Here is a 17,857-nt window from a genome sequence, read left to right as displayed (position 1 = left end):
CGGGGGCGCCGCGGATGCCTGGCGTTCCCGGGGCGCGCCGGCCGCGTGTGCCACGCACTGATTGCAGCGGCGCGGGCGCGGGCGGCCGCCGGCCAGATTCTTCCTTATTAGGCGGTCGGGCGCCGCCCGGGCCCGCCGAGCCGCCTCGCGCTCCCCGCGGGGCGCCGGGGCCGGGGCCCAGGGGCCGGGGCCGGGCGGCTCCCTCGCATAGGCTGCCTGGCGGCGGCGCTTCCCTCCCGCGGCGCCCCGAGACGCGTCCCGACCCCGGCGAGCGGCCCCGGGCGGCCTCCCTCTCCGCAGCTGCGCGCCCCGCTCTCCCGGAAAGGTGACGTGTCCGCAGCTGTCCGTATTTTTAGCATACTTCTGTGCCGCCTTTTTTTCTTTCAAGGAACGCAAGGCGACTTGTACAGCCCTCCTCCTCCTCTCAGTGCTCGCCTTTCAACAACCACCCTGCGAGGTAGGCCAGGCGTCGAGGCTGTCACTGGCCCACAGTCGCCCAAGGAGCTCCATGGCTGAGAGGGGGCTCGAACCCAGAGCACCCCGATCCCCTGTCCAGCGCTTGCACCACTGTGCCACACTGTCCCCCGTGCGGCAGTAGAAGGCAGATCCAGCTGCGGTCTGTCTCCACAGAGGTGTTACTTCGTATGCAAGTGCCCGCCTGCCCGCCCGCCTTCCTTCCACCTACATTGTCATATATGGCAACTTTCTCCCTGGTGACCTCATCTTTGGATGCGGGCCATTTGGGCATTGGCAAGCTGGGGTGTAGCTTCCCCCTCATGATGGATTTTTTTCTGCCTCCTGCCAAGAGAAAAGTCTTTTCTGCTTAAGAAGAATGAGGCCGGGCTGCAGCGATCCTTGCAGGCCTTGCGGGCTCACCGCCACGGGCAGGGGGACGAGTTGGGTCTTCTCTGCTGTGCGGTGCACGTGCAGCAGAGCAGGTGCGGAGACAGGGCCTCATTGGCAGAGGGCGACTGACTAAACGGTGCGCCTGTATGTGGGTCCTTTGCAAGCCCCGATCTGCTTGGCATGATCTCTCTTCTCAGGCACCTGCCTCCTGTCACTTAGTGCCCGCTTTGCCTGTTGGCGCGTTTTTGGGTCTCCCTCCCTCTCCTTCTCTAGGTCTTTCGAGGTGAACATTCCCACTTGCAGGGCAGCAGGGCAGCAGGGATGGATGCCTGCGTGCTGCTGCTCTGAGCACTCACATCCATGCATGTCCAGGCTGCTGTTCCATGCACTGCACAACCTGTACACAACATGTTGTAAAACTGTGGAATTTGCTGCTGCTGCTGCTGCTGCTGCAGGAAGTGGTGATGACTTTAAAAAGGGGTTGGGCAGCTGGTTTGCCAGTGTGTGTGTAGCATGGACCGGATGGACCTTGGGCCTGATCCGGCATGGCTCCGCTTGTGTTCTTATGTACAGTTACTGAGGCTTGTTTGCGGCAGTGAGCATATTACAGAACAGGTGAGCTTCTCTAGCTTGCTACTGTCGATGAAAAGGGCCAAAGCTCTGTCCTCACGCACAACAGATGGTCTCAGAGCAAAGCAGAAAATGCACAGTAGGAGATGTACTGGGTTCATTTTGTCAATTCATAGGCCGCCCTTCAATAAGATAAAAAACATGGTGGTGAAAAGCAACCATTCATACAATCATGCTTATTTTATGAGTCAGGAAGCACATTTTTAATTTTATTGGCAAGATCGGGCCATTTTAAGAGTTGGGGTGGGAATATTTTGTGTGAGAGGTGTGCAGGAGTGGTCCCTCCCTCTCTGTGGGAGCCATTGAATAAGAGACGCAGCTTTGAGAGGGTGCGGATGGACTTAACGGGGAGAGGATGTTGGAATTCAGGCATCCTGTCTCTGATGTTTCTGGGAGAGCCAGTGGGGAACTGTGAGCTGGAGCTGTGTTCTAGATGCCGGGGGTTAATTCTGCTCTCTGCCCTCAGTGCCAGCCTGCACCCAATTTCTACCCCAGAACGTTATACGCATCTGAGACCATGGGACACCCTTCCCTGCAGCCACTGATGGGCATCTGAATCTATGCACAGCATGAGCCTTCCAGTTTCCTTGCTGCTCCCTTGCAGGAGCACGCCTCGTTCTCTTAAAAAGGCAACCGGGAGTTTCTCAGGATCTGGTTGGATCTTTTAGGCGTCTGCTCGCCAGTCTTACTTTGCTAAGAATGTCTGTAATCAAAGCCAGCAGTGCTGCAGCAGGGGAACTGGGCTGAAGTGCAGGCCGTGCCATTGCAGGAAGCTGCTCTCGAGGACGGCAGTGTCCGGATACCGTGGAGGGTAGTAAAGCGAGAGAAGGCAGACCTGGGGCTGCCAGGTAGTTGTTCTCGACAACCCCCCGAGGGGCTTCAGGAGACCATTCCAAGAGGCGTGTGTGGGAGGCCTCCTGCCTTCCCCTCCATCCCTCCCCACCTTCTGAGCCATACTTGTATAGCAGCAGATAGATTTTTAAAATCTGGTCACCAGCCACTTTGGAGGGCGTGGATACCAGCTGCCCCTTTCACTGCCCAAAGGTATTTTGTTAGGGGATGGGAAGGATTTGGGTTCCTCACTCAGCAAGAATAATTATGTTGTTCATTCAGGGTTAGTGTGCATTTTAAAAGGTGCACATTTTTCAAAATATGCACACTCTGAAAGTAATGTTTGCACTTGTCAATGGGGGGAAAGTGTGCCCTTGTGAAAAGTGCACTTTTCCTCTTTGGACAGACAAACTGGATAAGAAACCTGAAAGGCTGTGAGGAGAATCTAGCTCTGAGAATGCCTGCAAGCTTCCGTGAGCGTCACTGCCTCGCCCATCAGCACCTGGGGTGGCTCCAGCGGCCCTGCCTTGCTGGCGCAGCAGCAGTTCCACTGGCCCCTTGGCCACTGGTCAGTCTCGGTCCATTGCCAGCACAAGCCGAAGTGCAGCACTGCCTTGATGGCTTGGGGTCAGGCTGATGGAGTGAGAGCCCCCTCCCGCCAAGCCTGCCCCTCCATGCAGGTGCCCCGTCTTTGCAGGTGTTGCACCAGCTGACGGGAGGCAGGCTGTGGGGAAGGCCATCGCAGTGGTGAAGCCCCAACTCTGGCAGCCCCGCTTTCTCCAGGTCTTCAGTGCCAGGCAAAGCCTTTCTATTCTTGCAGTCGTTTAAAGCTCTGACACAATTAGATTAAATCGTTAGATTTAATGCTGCATTGCAGCTGCTGTGGTGTTGTGTCACAGCACTGGCATTCTACGCTATCCAAGAAATACTTAAAGGTGAACTAGAATTTTCTAGGATTGTTTATAGGTAAATGTTTTAGCATGGCTTGTTCATGCAGAGATTTCTGTGTGTGCTGCTTATCGGCTAAAAGAAGACTTTTCCTTGCCTGCTCGCTATAGCTGGGTTCACACGCCACAGCAAGCCGTTGCGGGTTGTTGTGTTCTGCAGTGCCAGGCCAATTTTTCTAGGGTGGCCTGTGCATGGGCAATGAGCTGCCCTAACAAGCCATGGGTTGATCCCTGGATTGCCACCTCATCCAAGCCCTGATGGGCAGCCTCATCATGGGTAGGGAAATTGGCTGGAAAGCTCCGGGGCTGGAGTGGCAAGCGATTCTCGCCATGGGTGGCCAGACATGTACCAGGGCCGGCCGCCTCCATCCAAGTGGGCAGCCAGCGCTGAGTGCCTCCACGGCCCGCACAAGTGGCACTCTGCCCGAGTTCAGAGGCTGTGGAGCCGTGGGATAGCATGGCCTGTGCTTTGTAGCCTGGACCCTCCTCTGCCTGTCACCAAGCTGCCTGGGCTAATTTCTAGCAGGCAGTGTGGCTCGTGGTGGGTGGCACGTGGCTTCCCATGACAGCCCTTCTGTGGAAGCCCTCCTCGCAGCCCCGCAGTGCTCCCATTCATTGCCATGAGAGGTGGCCCAGCGGCCCTCCCAGTGAAGGGGGCCCTGGGCGGGTGAACCACGGGAGGAAGCCGCTTGGATTCCCTGCTGGGGGTACCAGAGCATCTTGGGCGGCTCTGGCCATTCTTGGTAACTTTCTCACCTCTGGGCTGCTGCAGCTGCTACTTCCCTTCCCAATGGCGCTTATAAGGACTTGCCCCTCGCTTGTTTATTGAAGTGGAGCATAAAAGGAGCATATTCATAAATGAGCAGTTGCTTTCCAACTTTTTCCCTGCATACATTTTTCTAATGATAATAATTCACCGGGCTCTCTTCTACCACCAGCCCAAGGTCAATATAATGAAATAAAAGACCTTATATGGCTAACATACTATCCGTTGGCCTTTTTAGGGTCTTGGTTTGGGGAAGATCCGCCTCTGGAGTTTTACAGTCTCACTGGTATTTATACCAAACGCATTGTTGGGAAAGAGTGCTCGAGGAAAGGAGCTTCTAGTGCACTCGGTGAGTAACCACAGAAAGATTTTGCTTGCTTTTGCTCCCATAGTCTTGCGGAGAGAGGGAACGGCTGCCCCGGGACAACGTGGCCGTCGACTGCAGCAGCAGAAGCGCTCGCAGCTTGTCTCTGCCTAGCCAGACGTGGACTCCCTGAGAATTGCTCCCTGCCTCTGTTTTGTGGAGAACTGGACCAGAGGGCTGGACCAGGCAATGTCCGCTCATGATCCGTGCTTGCTTTAGATCTGCTCCACCTGGTAGTCCTTAGAGGAAACCTTTGGGCTGTGGAGTGTGATGCCCCACCGTTTTGTGGAAGAATGTGCCTCTGCGTTCGCACTTAAGTGCATCTTTGTGAGTTAGTTACAGGAGACGTGCGAAATTCCAGGGTTGCGTTGCGGCCCGGCATGGGTGCCTGTTCTCTGCACTGAGTGTCTTTACAGGCACTGGAGAGGCCAGACCGGGGTGCTGGATGAACAGGAGATTTTGGGACAACTTTTAGGTGAAGCCCTAAGTGGCTGCTCTGTGGATGTCATGCAACCTGAGTAGAATCGGCCGTGCGTCGTTGCCACTACCTTGTTCGTTTCCCCCCTGCTTCTCGAGTGCTTGCCTGCTTCCATCGGCATGGCTCTCAGTGCGGTTAGTGTGGTGCCAGCTCCTCGTACGATCTGGCTGCTTCACTTTGCCTCACATGGGAAAAAAGTCTCGCCAGATCTGGAGGGAGGGTGCAGGGAGGGTTCTTTTCTGGAAGCAAGGGACTGCAGAGAGTATTTCCATTTTTGGGAAAAGCCTGTGATACACCTCATGTGTCTGTTTACTCTCATCCAGAATGGAGTGGCCAGCTGCTACACTCCCTCTCTGATTCATGCTGGTAGCTTTCTGGAATGAAGAGCGAGCAGGGTCTGTGGCATGCATCCCGGGAGGGAACTTTAGGAATTTCCAGAGTACAGATCACAGTGTGTATGTGTATCGCAGAAAGAAAAACCAAGTTTGCCAGGGGGACAATTCAGCACTAGAACGACTGTAGGGAAAGTTCTCAAGATCCACAGTTCAGGGTTTGGATTCTGCCAGGCTCGGGCTGCTCCGAGGAGACAGTCTTTAATTTTAGACAGATCTGAGCCCCAGCATCTGTTTTCCTGGAAATACCGCCCTCCGATCTGGCAATCCCTCCTTCAGCTCCTGCAGTGTGAGATGTCTCCGTAGTGGCTTGTCTCCCCAGCCTAAGTGGGGAAGGAGGCTGTGACTGAGCATTGCTGAGCCCTGGCAGAATGAGGCCCCATCCTGGAACTAACCAGCCCTTAAAGCATCCTCAAGTCTGCCCTTTTATTTCAGGCACCCCTAACCCCTTGTGTGAGAAGTTGGAATATCCGTTTCCTTGTAGAAGTAGCACTTCATAATCCGCCTCTGTGTTAGAGCGTCCTAGTCCCGATCTGATGTTGTTTATTTCATTTTTATTTTATACATGTATTTATAGGCCACCTATAACTGCCGAGGCCTTCCTAGGCGGCTAGGAAGGTTGCTCATCTCCTGAGCCTGCCTGGATGACCAGGGCAAATGCGAGAACCTGGAGAATCAAGCATGGGGCACCGAGGGAGGCGGGGGGTTGTTCCTGGTCATAAAAGACCTTTGACCGGGGAAGAAGTAAGGGAAATATGGAGCCTGACTTGGGAGCTGGTGGCTTCAAGAGGGGAACCGCACTGCTTAGGGCAGGGAGGTCGAAGCCCTGCCTTGTTGGAGCAGGCCGACGGGGGGTCCCCGAGACCAGCTTTCCCTCCCAGCAGAAGCCGTGCAGATGCGCCAGCAGGGGCTGAAGCGGGTGCTCCCTTCTTTGCGTGGCTTTTAGGGGGATGCTGCCTGTTGAGCAGGGCAGGTCTGCGTGGATCACAGCTGAGGATGGCCGGTAGCCCTCGCCTGCATGCGCGCGTCTGCTCTGCTGCTGCAGAGCCATCCAGAGCAGGAAGCACCTTGCGTCTTCCAGCTTGTGGCAGAGTCCCCCAACCTCTCCGTGAAGGGAAGTGATCCAAGCCACGCCAGCTTGGCATCAGAGCCACTGCCCAGGGAGGCTCCAGCCCGGCCAGGCTCCACCGCATGCTCACCAGCTTCTCAGAGCAGAGCAGTGGGTTGCTTTGCTGTGACCCCCCCCAGCCCCCTTCCCCAGGCAGTGTGTTCCCTGCTCCCCGTTGGGCCCCACGCCTGCTTTGCCACCCTCCCTGTGCCTGGTCCCCACCGGCAGCGCGAAGCAGTGGGGGATCGGGAGGCTCCGTCCTGCGCAAGCCGGGCGCCGTGTGTCGCGCCCGTGCCGACGGCCGCCGCGGCTCCAGCAGGAATCCCGAGAACTGGCACCTTGGGACCGAGCTGGCTGTGGCTCAGCCGGGATGCCCGGCTGCCCATTCACCTCCTGGGGCTACCTGCGGAGCAGCAGGGCTCCCAAGCGGAACGCAGCTCTACCTGGGGGCAGCTCCGTGGCTGCTCTGGGCTGGTCCCTCCCCGTCAGGAGCTCGCCCACGTGGTCCCGGGCCTAAGAATCGCGTTCTTCCTCCAGGTCTCGGTGTCCCAGCACCACTCTTGCTCCAGCCATGTGTGAAGAGGAGACCACCGCTCTGGTCTGTGACAACGGCTCGGGGCTCTGCAAGGCCGGCTTTGCTGGGGACGATGCGCCCCGCGCAGTCTTCCCCTCCATCGTGGGCCGCCCCCGTCACCAGGTTTGTGCACGGGCTCCCTCTGGGGGCTTCCCACACGGGCTGCCTGCCTGCCGGCATCTCCTCCAAAAGCCCCAGACCGGGCAGGATGGACGGGATGGAGCGAGCGGGTTGGGTTGGGCCAAGCACTTGCTGTCCGGAACAAAGCGTGGGCCCCACATGACACCGTGAACTGCAGAAAGGTTATTACCAGAGCAAAAACACACACTGCAAGGTATCCAAAGAAACTTAAGGTGGGGAATGCTAAATCCGCAGAAGATGAGACACTGCAGTAACGAGGAAGGACATGCCGTGGGTGATGAGGATGGCTTGAAGGCCGCTCTCGCTTCCGGCCAGGGGAGGGAAGGCTGAGCTTGCTTCTGTTTGGCTCTCCAGGGCGTGATGGTGGGCATGGGCCAGAAGGACAGCTATGTGGGGGACGAGGCCCAGAGCAAGAGAGGAATCCTGACCCTCAAGTACCCCATCGAGCATGGCATCATCACCAACTGGGACGACATGGAGAAGGTGTGCTGAGGGCTGGGCGCCTCCTTTGCTCAGTTGTGGGTTTTCTGGAAGTTTTATATTAAAGGAGAGGTTAATCAGCATGCAAGCACAGCCAAAACGTATTTGCATTCACTTGTGATTTAGTTTGAGTCCAGGAAGAAGCAAAAGGACTTCCTGGAGTCTTTCATAATCTGCCCATCAGCAGACCAGGCCTGAGCTTCTTTCCCCCCTTTTCAATTGTGGGGTTGTCGCTCCCACTTTTATATTTTATAAAAGTCGTATAGCCAAATCAGGTGGTGGTCTGAAAGCACAAAGCAGACAGCTCGGTGAAGGGGATTGGGCTGGTCTGATCAGAGCCTGGACAGGAGTTTGTAAAATTTACAACTGCCACTCCTTAAAAACCATATTTGTCCATTAAATGGGTGCAAAGTACACATTCTCTGTTCCGCTGGTATATCCTGGGGACCCACCTGATCTTCGCAGCCTGTATGCTTTCGAGGGCTTAATTCAGCAGATCCGTCGGGGCTTGGCCCACTCCCAGGTTGCCATCCCGGGCAGAAGCTGCCATAAAGCGGGTGTCATTCTGCTGTCAGAGCGCAGCAGCCACGGAGCCCTGGCATTGCTGCTCGTGGAGGGTGGGGCCCGAGGAGCCTGGGGCCGAAACCTGGCATGGCTGCAGTGGCTCTGCAGCCCCCGGCCTGCCGTGTGTGGGCTTTGGAGGCAGGCCCTGCGACAGGCATGACAGGCCTCCGCCTCAGGCCGCACCTGCCACAGATGTCAGGGAGGGGGCTGGCTGCACAGCCGGGCGACCCCCCCATCTGTCCCTTGACTCCAGATCTGGCACCATTCTTTCTACAATGAACTCCGAGTGGCTCCTGAGGAACATCCCACGCTCCTCACAGAGGCTCCCCTGAACCCCAAGGCAAACCGGGAAAAGATGACCCAGGTAAGCCCTCCCACCCCACCTTGCAAGGTGAGAGGCTGCAAAGGGGGCTGCCCTCCCTCAGGCTGTGGGCTCCTCTGGCTGCGCAGGAAGCTTGGCTGAGGCCAGCGGGGCTCTGGGTCACCGGCGCACAGCCTGGGCAGCCCCCCCCCCCCCCGATCGTGGGAGAAGCTGCAGGGCAGGGTGGGTGAGGTCTTCCCTCCCTGGAGTGTGGGGGACCTGTGGCCCATGTGCACGGCTGGGATGCTCAGGTGTGGTGCTGGCACATGGTGCCAGGCGAAGGCCCCCCAGTTGGGGGGCCCATTCACACCATGCAGAGCCAGAGACGAGGCCAGGCAGCTCCGGACGCCGTGCCCTCGCCGTCCCAGCAAGGCTGGTGCAGGACAACACCGCAGCAGCGAACGGTGCTCCGTCCCGGTTCCTGCGGGAAAGGTGCCCTTGTGGTACGGCCCCAGCTGGCCCCCGCGCAGCAGCGCTGGCCGAGAGCATCCCTGGCCATCTGGGAGGCAGATCAAGAGGGCGCGGCTGCTCTTCCATCCGACCTGCATCGCAATCCCTCCTCTTCCCCAGATTATGTTTGAAACCTTCAACGTCCCTGCCATGTACGTCGCCATCCAGGCTGTGCTGTCCCTTTATGCATCGGGCCGCACTACCGGTGAGAGCTCTGCCCCCTTGGTCTGAGTGTGTCTGTGTTTCCGTGCGGGTCAGAGGGGTCACGGGAACATCTGGAAGACACTTGCCCCCGGGTGCTTGCGGTGTGCCAGCGGCTGTCCTCCCTGGGGAGGTGGAGCCTTCCTGCTGCTCTCAGAGCACGCTGGCTCCGAGCAGGCTCGTGCCGCGCGGGGGGCTGGCCGCACTGGCCGTCCTGCTGCAGCTCTTTGGGGGGCCGATGCACGCGCCGTTCGGGGAACGTGTCGCTGCCTGTCGCTCAGCGGTGTCTCCAGGTCTGTCCCCGTGGGGGGCAGAGGCGGTGTTTGCGGCCACCGGAGTCACGCAGGTGCAGAAAGCCGCTGGACAGACCTGTGGAGGGAGACGGCACCACTAGTGGTGGCGACTGTGGTGCAGAAAACATGTGACTTGCCAGAGCTTCCAAACTAGAGGGAAAACCATAGAAGATTACGTAAGACAAGGACAGAATTTCTTTCCCTGGAGGTTGTAGGGTGTGCGGCCTTGCCTGCCCACCTGCCGCCGTACAGGTTGGCCCACCTGTTCTCCTGTGGTCGGTCAGATGTTTGTCCAGGGAAGCTTCCCAGTTCCCTGCTTCCCCCTCCACGCCAGCAGAGTGCCTCTTTTGAGGAAGCACCCTGCCAAACTGGGGACCGGCAGCTCCCTGGACTCCGAGAGCCATCTCTCGATCTAAAGGTGGAAGCTGGCACTGATGGCTTCTCCGTCGGCGCGCTCTAGGTATAGTCCTGGACTCCGGCGATGGCGTCACTCACAACGTGCCCATCTACGAGGGCTACGCCCTGCCCCACGCCATCATGCGCCTTGACCTGGCTGGCCGCGACCTCACGGACTACCTCATGAAGATTCTCACGGAACGGGGCTACTCCTTCGTCACAACCGGTAGGAAGTGGGCGGATGGAGGGACTGGAGCTGTCCTTTCCCAGCGCTCCTTTCTCCGACCGACCGGGTGACCAGCTCCCGGGTTGCAGGAGGGGCTGAGCAAGCACTGGCCCCCAAGTGCTCGTGCGGGCCTCGTGAGCCGAGGCGCTTCCTGCCGAGCACGAGCACAGAGCGGCTCTCGATGGGTCCCGAATCGCAGGACCAGCTCTCCAAGCCTGTTCTCTCCACCACTGCGTGATGCCTGTGAAAAACTGAGAGTAGGAGGGGGGCTGGCGGACTAACGCAGGAGCAGCGGCTCCCAAGGTCAGCTGTCCCTGCGCTGCTCCTCCCCACTGGAGCCCCACAATTCAGGGCCGGCCCGACCGAGTTCACCGCCTGACCAGCACCGCCCCCTAGCCGTTGCCCGTGCAAGCCCCACTGAGCCGAGCATTGCTCTCCCACGGCCCGTTCCCAGCAGGGCAGGGCAGACAAGTGGGCACGCAGGCAGGCGAGGTGCTCCCCAGTCGGCTGCCTTCAATTTCCCTTCCGGCTCCGCCGGCTCCGGGGCCTTGCCCCGGCTTTGGCACGAACCACTTCTGTGCTTGACAGCCGAACGAGAGATTGTGCGTGACATCAAGGAGAAGCTGTGCTACGTCGCTCTGGACTTTGAGAACGAAATGGCAACTGCGGCCTCCTCGTCTTCCCTGGAGAAGAGCTACGAGCTGCCGGACGGACAGGTCATCACCATCGGCAACGAGCGATTCCGTTGCCCGGAAACCCTCTTCCAGCCATCCTTCATTGGTGAGTCTCCCAGTCCGGCATGACAAGTGAGCTCAGGGCCAGGTGCAGTGCTGGAACAAGGCATCTCTTGCTAATCAGCGATCCTTTCTCGAAGCGGATCTGTGCAATGGTCTTTGATTTTGAAATAAAAATGTCAGTAAATCCTGAAAGGGAACATAAAAAAGGATAACCACTTTCCATTTCTGTTTTAGAAGGGTGCATGAGCATGAAATAATACTATGGGAAATGTTTAAATTAAGCTACCAAGTACACTGAATTTCATTGTAATTAAGCAGCAAGTGGTTTTGGAGACAAACAGCAGCTAGTTTTGTTTCCTTACTGCCAGGTGAGCATTAAAGCAGCAAAAGGAGAGCAGGTGTCCAAAGGGGGCAGAATCCCAGAGTATAATTTGGTGCGGCCTTTGTGGCAGCTGAGCAGTAAGCCGCTCGCAGATGGAAGTCTAAGCTGGGCTTCCCGAATTCTGTCCGAACGGGGACAGAAAGACACGCTGCTGAGCATGTTCCATTTCCCGCAGGCATGGAATCCGCGGGCATCCATGAGACGACCTACAACTCCATCATGAAGTGCGATATCGACATCCGCAAGGATCTCTATGCCAATAACGTCCTTTCGGGGGGCACCACCATGTACCCCGGCATCGCGGACAGGATGCAGAAGGAGATCACGGCCTTGGCACCCAGCACAATGAAGATCAAGGCAAGTCTCTTGGGGGATTCAGAGCACTCGCCCTCCCGGTGGCTGGCAGAGCGCGGGAGGGGGCACTGGCCAGGTGTGCGCTCGGGTGACCCACTGCCCGGGCACACAGGCCGGTTCTCCTTCCGCAAGTGGCCCATGGGGAAGCCACGCACTGGTGTGCCGCCGGATGCTCACTCACGGTCACAGGTTCTGGTCCGCCATCGCGCTCATGTGCCTTCTCCAACTCCTGGCGCCCCCGTGGAGGTGCACCCTTCACCATGCCCTGCCCTCCGCAGGGATGCTCCTCCAGGCAGCGGCCTCTCATAGCTGGCCTCCCTCTTCCGCTGCTGCCTTCCTCTTCCTCTTCCTCTTCCCTGGCACGCTTGCTTTGTCCAGTGAGGCTTGCCTGAAGCGCGGCAGCTTCAGTTTGGCCATTTTAAACATCCCCGGTCCTCACACACGCATTGCACGAACCGGGCAAACACGCTGCTTCCGTCATCAGGTATCCGTGCAGGTCTTGGCAGTTGTTCTGGTCGGTCCTGCATATCCCTTAGCGAGTTGCCGACGGACGAACGACGTGACTGCACCTGCCTTGCACCTTCACCATCAGCCTGATGCACGGCAATCAGCAGGCAGGGCTTTGATGGGCCTGCAGATGCCACTGCTTACCAAATGCTGCCTGTCAAGCTGCTGTTAAAGACAGAAGAGCAGGGCTCAGTCTAGCAGTTGGCAACTTCCTGCTTTCCCTTTGGAGCCTCAGACCCTAGTAGCAGAGAGCTGGGACACCAGAGCACTGGCACCGGTTTCGCAGGCAGCTTCCCAGCGGCCTCGTTTGCGCTGCACGCCCTGTCCCTTGCGCAGTGTAGAATCGCTGTGCTGCTCGTTAACCCTGATTTGTAAATGTCTCAACAGATTATTGCTCCTCCTGAGCGCAAATATTCCGTTTGGATCGGAGGCTCCATCCTGGCTTCCCTCTCCACCTTCCAGCAGATGTGGATCAGCAAACCAGAGTATGACGAAGCCGGCCCTTCAATTGTGCACAGGAAGTGCTTCTAAAGAGCAGAGCTAGATTCTTCCGGAACACGGACCCCCTTCCTCTTCTTCTTTTGCAATTCTTTCTAACCTTTAATAAGCATTAAAACTTTTTTCAAGCCAGCCACTGTCTGTGCTACTTTGTCTTTTCATGTCATTGAGCTACAGCTGAGACCAACTGCCCTCTTTGTCCCTTAGAAATTGTCACAAGGAAGCGGTGAGATTCGCATTTAGAAAACTGGGAGACTGACTGTCCAATGGCCTTTCACCCTCTCCCGGAAGCTTGCCAGTCCGGTGGACGCTGAGGATGAGCAGCAGAGTCCATGGCCCATGCCCCCGTAACAGCGGGGGCTTTTCGGGGGCCAGAGCACTCTCTGCCGGCCTTGCTTCCTTTAAATCAGAGTCCTCAAACTGTTCCACTGGGGGCCAGCTGAAAGGTGCCTGTGCCGGGTGCGGGCCAAGGTGGTGCTGGCGGTGCACGCGGGCTGGCTTGGGGGCGGGGTGGGGTGGGGCGGCGCGGGCGGCGCACGGCGAGGGGAAGCAAGGCAAGGCAAGGCAGGGGCGGGCACGTGCCGCAAGGTGGGGGCTCGAGGCAGCAGCTTGCTCGCTTGGAGATAGTTTTCGCCAAGTGAGCAAACCGCTGCCTCCCCGCTCGCGGGGCGAGGTAGCAAGTGGTGGGCACGCGCATGGGCGCCCGTGCACGGCGGATCCAAATGGGCACGGCGGGCCAGATCCGGCCCCCAGGCCGTAGGTTGAGGACCCATGCTTTAAATGCTGCTGCACAGAAAGCAAAGCCCATCAGAAAGACTCGGCCGCAAAGCGTTTGGCCAGGAGCTGGGTTCTCCAGAGCTCCTTCTAATCAGGCAGGGAGCCAGCAGCAGGGCCAGGGCGGGGGAGAGCGGGCTCTGAGGTCCCCCTCCACGGGGGTGGCTGAGGCCCCATCGGTGCGGGTGCTCAAGGACAGGCTGGACGTGCACACGGTGGGCATGTCGTGAGTGGGGCCGGCTGGAGCCGGGGTCAGACTAGATGGCCCGGGAGGCCCCTTCTGCCTCGCGCTGTTTCTGTGTCGACAGCACAGCAGGCCGGCCCGGAAACGCGGGCTGCGCAGTCCCGGGCTGCTGCGCTGTCCGCCCCCGGCCCGGCCCCCCGCGCCCGCCCGCCCGGCTGCGCGCCCAGAGGGGGCCGCAGGGAGGCCTCACCGGAGCCGCGCAGGGCTACCTTTCCGCGCACGCGGCCCGCGCCGGCCTTGCGCCCTGGCCGCGTCCGCCGCGCCCCCACGGCCGGGCACGCGCGCCCCTTCCTCGCCCCCGCCTGCGCGTCCCGGCGGAGGGCGGCGCCCGGCCCCTTCCGGCAGGCTCCGGAAAAGCCCGCGCGGCGGGGTGGGGGCGGGAGCGGGAGCAGCCGCCCCGGCGCCGGAGCTCCATGGCCGGGGCGCGGGCCGCCCGGAGGCTCTCCGTCGAGGGCAACATCGGTACGGGGGCGCGGGGCGCGGGCGCGTACCCTCCGCGCCGTCGGCTGTGGTTCGCTGCCGCTCTCTGCACATGCCCAGAGGCGCCGCATTGGCCTGGGGTGCCCCTCGCTGGACTCGGGAGGAGCGAGGGATGGCCCGTGGCGGCGCCGGGGTGCGGCGGGGCGATGCGCCGCCCCTGCGGCCCCTCCCGCCGCCGCGCCGCCGCCGCCGCGCCGCCCCTTGCGCCCAGCCTGCGCTTCTCTCCCTCCAGCCGTGGGGAAGTCCACCTTCGTGCGCCTGCTCAGAAGAGCCTTTCCCAGCTGGCAGGTGGTGCTGGAGCCCGTCTCCAAGTGGCAGAAGCTGCGGGCCGCCGGGTCCCGACAGGTAAGAGCCGAGGGAGCAGCCCTCCCGCAGCCTGGGCGCCCCTGAGCCCGCCGAGCCGAGCCCTGCAGTCACCCCGTCCTCGTCCTTCTGAGGGACCGGCAGGCGTGTCCTCGGGCCCCCACAGCTGAAAGCGGCCAGGTGGGAAGAATGGGGGGGGGGTTGGAAGGAAAGGGTGAGGGGCTGCCCTGCAGGTGTCTGTGGACGGAAGCCGCTGGGCGAGGACTGGCCTGAGAGAGTGGTACAGCCTGCAGGGTGCAGGCTTTGGTGCTTTATAGTCCAGCGTTGCGCCTTTCCCGTTGGAGCAGCTTATGGGCTAGTCTGGCTGCGTCGGGGTGGGGGGTTCTCCAAGCCAAAGGGATGTTCTCCGTGCAGCTGCAAACACAGACGCCCCTCCACCGTTGCTTCCACTCCTCACAGAACGCAGCACAAGCCACCAACAGAACGCACCATGGCCTCCCGCGCCTGGTCACATTTTGCTTTTAAACATGGCATCTCCCAGCAGGCCGCACCTTCTCAGAGTATTGGAAACCTGCTGCAATTGCTCTATCAGGATCCCTCCCGCTGGTCCTACACTTTCCAGACCTACTCGTGCCTGAGTCGGCTCAAGGCCCAGCTGCAGCCCCTCTCAGCAAATCCCGCAAAGACCCTGGAAGCCGTGCAGGTGTTTGAGAGGTCCGTCTACAGCGACAGGTATGGAGAGGAAACTCTGTGGCACCTCCTAGTGGTGGCACTGGGGCCACCCATAAAGGAAGGTTGGGAGCGCTTTGCGGCTCAACAGCGGTGCAGTCTTTGTGGTACATCCCTGTTGCGCTTTCCTTCCTTGCCGGTTCTGCTGCCTGCTGCGTGCGGCCATGGCAGGGAGCCAGAGGAAAAGGGGCAACCCCCTCGCTGCCTTGATCGCATGCAGGCTGCCCCTGCCCCGGGGGGGGGGGTGCCGCTCTTCTTCCCTCCCCTTCCCCAAGAGTGTGTGTGGGCTGTTGACTTGCCAGGTGTGGCTTTCAAGTGGCGGCTGCTTTGGGGAAGATTCACTGTTTTGTCCTCTGGCAGGTTTGTGTTTGCGAAAAACCTCTTTGAGATTGGCCACCTGACAGAAATCGAGTGGACCATCTACCAGCACTGGCACACCTTCCTTCTGCAGGCGTTTGGGGACCAGCTTGGCCTGCACGGCTTCCTTTATCTCCGGGCACCTCCAGAGGTAACTGAAAATGTGGCTCACAGAGAATGTTGCAGCTCTGGCTGAAGCCTTACCGGGGAGCCAGCCTGCGCCCGCCACAAGGGCTGGCGTGTGTACCTGGGGGTGCAGTGGCGTGGGTGTCTCTTTTGCGCCCTCCGCTGGCATCCCTCCTCTTCTGGCAGTGCGGGGCCGGTGAACGAGTGTTTCCCCCGCCAGGTGTGCATGGAGCGGCTGTGCCGAAGAGCGAGGCCAGAAGAGCAGGAGCTGCAGCTGTGCTACCTGGAGCAGCTTCACACGCAGCATGAGGACTGGCTCCTGAGGAGAAGCCCCATGTGAGTGACTGGTGGGGGGGGGGTCCTGGCCTGCCTGCTGCGGCTGGCGGGGCTTCCCCTGCCACCTGCTTCTTGCGTCTGAGCTGCCTGGCTGCGAGCTGGTGCTGGGGACTGACACAGGCAGCTTCTGGGGTGCCCCGTGGCCCCGGCCCAGCCCTGACCTGACCTGGGGAGAGGACTGCCGGGCTGAGGCTGTGCTCCCCACCCTGGGAGGAGGCATCACGGAGGAGGGGGGCAGGAAGGTGCAGGGCGACGACCTGTGCAGACACATCCCTTTGATCCCCAGGTCCCGACTGGATGGCTTAGGGGACGTGCCAGTTTTGGTGCTGGACGTGTCCAGAGATTTTGAGCATGACCCGAGTGAGCAAGGGAAGCTCGTCAGTCAGGTGAGCACCTGCAGGGGGCTCCTGTGGCACAGGAAAACTCCGGTGGAATGGGAAAACACGGATGGGATGGTCTCACAGAGGAGTAAGGTTGGCACGAGGACTGCTGACTTCACCCTGCTCTTTGTCTGGCCTGCCATGGAAATGGCTCACTGGGCAGAACCGCCTGGACATCTTTCTAAAGCTCTGTCCCCCTTTTTCACAGGTGCGCACTTTTGTGGAGAGTGGCCCTCTTGCTGCTTTGCCCTCTGCGGCCGCCTCTTAACTCAGCATCTCGTTCAAGGAGTAGCTGACTCTGCTGGGCCGGGAGCTGTGGTGGAAACAGGTCACCCTCTTTGGGTCTCGGCAGGCCAGAACCGCCTGGAATTAAGGGTGGCGTCAACACTGTGTGCGTTGTAAATAAATGTGTGTGTAGAGGAACTGAGTCCAGGGACCCACGAGGTCTGGAATCTGCACCCCATGGAGCAGACTGCATGGAAGCGCAGGCAGGGGCTGTGAAGACGCTTCTCAGCCCCAGAGCCTCGTGTTCTTGGGGGCTGTTGTCCCGTTTGCTCTTCCCCATGCACTTCCGGGTGCATGGGGAGGGCCGAGGCTTCCTGGGGTGGTGGCTTCTGGTTAGCCAGGCACTCACCAGACTTGCTTCAGTGTGTAAGGGATGCAAACCCTAGCAGGGCTCACCTAACCCCTTTCGGCGTCGGGAGCGTTGGGGGCTGTACCTGAAAAACCTGGACGGAACCAGTTGCTGGACTGCTGAGGCAGTTTCTGACCTTGTTGGCCAGTTTGCAGCATGAATTGCAGCATTTGGAGCAATTGAGAGTTCAGAAGCTGCCGCCGCCGCCACCTCTGTAGCATCCCTAGAAATCTTTGGGCAAGCCCAAATAGCTCAGGCCAAGCCAGGGATGGCAAATAGGCTTCTAAGGGGGGCACCTTGGGTGTGGCCGGCCAGGGAATGCTGGGAAGGGTCCGGCTTTTTCTGTGCAAATGTCCACAGGCTGCGCCTTCAGCGGCTCACACTTGCTTTCACGGGCAACGTCAGCGCTTACTGCTGCTCGGTGCTCGTCTACACACAACCATCTTTCATGGCGCCTTTCAAGGGTGTGGTCGCGTGCACACAAAAACGCTTGCAGTGGTGTGGGCGCAACTGCAGAAGCATTGCTGGTTGTGCAAGTGCACTACCTTGGTTGCCTCATCCCGAACGACTGCCTCCTGCTTTCACTAGCTTTGGCTGCTGGGGAAGCATTTCAAGGATTCCTTGCCCTTTCTGCAGCGGAGTTCCCTGAAGTGCAGAGCGCGGCGTTCACCATAATAAAAGGGACCACTTTGAAAATGGCTTGTTCATGTCTTATTGGCGAAGGCGGTGGAGGAACACTGAGCGGGAGGCGCGGGGTCTCTTTGGTGCAATCTGCTGTGGCTGAGAGCGCGCAAGTGACCTCAAGTTCCCTGTGCCACGCTTGGCCTCTCAGTAGTACTTCAGATGCAGTCCCGTCCCACCCCCTAGTATAGCCACAGGTGCTACCTGTGATGCCAGACAGCAGAGCCCTGCAGAGTACCCCGGATAAAAGCGGTTCATGCCTTGCTAGCGTAACGGGTAGTGCAGAG

At 59.5% G+C, this 17,857-nt stretch overlaps 2 protein-coding genes across 5 annotated transcripts; both read left to right on the top strand.

Moving 5' to 3' along the window:
- Window positions 1–4,248: 4,248 nt before the first annotated feature.
- ACTG2 (actin gamma 2, smooth muscle) lies at window positions 4,249–12,658 on the top strand. 2 transcript variants are annotated; one of them, XM_044417462.1, is made up of 9 exons: window positions 4,249–4,369; window positions 6,900–7,059; window positions 7,432–7,560; window positions 8,375–8,485; window positions 9,053–9,137; window positions 9,887–10,048; window positions 10,637–10,828; window positions 11,343–11,524; window positions 12,416–12,658. In XM_044417462.1, exons 2-9 carry the CDS (start codon window positions 6,934–6,936, stop codon window positions 12,557–12,559), a joined length of 1,131 nt encoding a protein of 376 aa, XP_044273397.1. In that variant the 5' UTR covers window positions 4,249–4,369; window positions 6,900–6,933; the 3' UTR covers window positions 12,560–12,658. The 2 variants fall into 2 exon arrangements, with proteins under 2 accessions (XP_044273397.1, XP_044273398.1); XM_044417463.1 differs by lacking the exon at window positions 6,900–7,059 and having other exon boundaries at window positions 4,351–4,369.
- Window positions 12,659–13,929: 1,271 nt separating this feature from the next.
- DGUOK (deoxyguanosine kinase) lies at window positions 13,930–17,585 on the top strand. 3 transcript variants are annotated; one of them, XM_044417464.1, is made up of 7 exons: window positions 13,930–14,006; window positions 14,257–14,369; window positions 14,869–15,059; window positions 15,417–15,564; window positions 15,760–15,875; window positions 16,162–16,261; window positions 16,464–17,585. In XM_044417464.1, the coding sequence occupies exons 1-7, from the start codon at window positions 13,958–13,960 to the stop codon at window positions 16,521–16,523; spliced, it is 777 nt and encodes a 258-aa protein (XP_044273399.1). In that variant the 5' UTR covers window positions 13,930–13,957; the 3' UTR covers window positions 16,524–17,585. The 3 variants fall into 3 exon arrangements, with proteins under 3 accessions (XP_044273399.1, XP_044273400.1, XP_044273401.1); XM_044417465.1 differs by having other exon boundaries at window positions 13,943–14,006; window positions 14,872–15,059; XM_044417466.1 differs by lacking the exon at window positions 13,930–14,006 and having other exon boundaries at window positions 14,318–14,369; window positions 14,787–15,059.
- The last annotated feature ends 272 nt before the right edge of the window (window positions 17,586–17,857 follow it).

Source organism: Varanus komodoensis, unplaced genomic scaffold (assembly GCF_004798865.1).
Source record: "Varanus komodoensis strain SLA01 unplaced genomic scaffold, ASM479886v1 scaffold88, whole genome shotgun sequence".
In the NCBI taxonomy this organism is placed as follows: Eukaryota; Metazoa; Chordata; class Lepidosauria; order Squamata; family Varanidae; genus Varanus; species Varanus komodoensis.
This window is presented reverse-complemented; position numbering and strand designations above follow the sequence as displayed.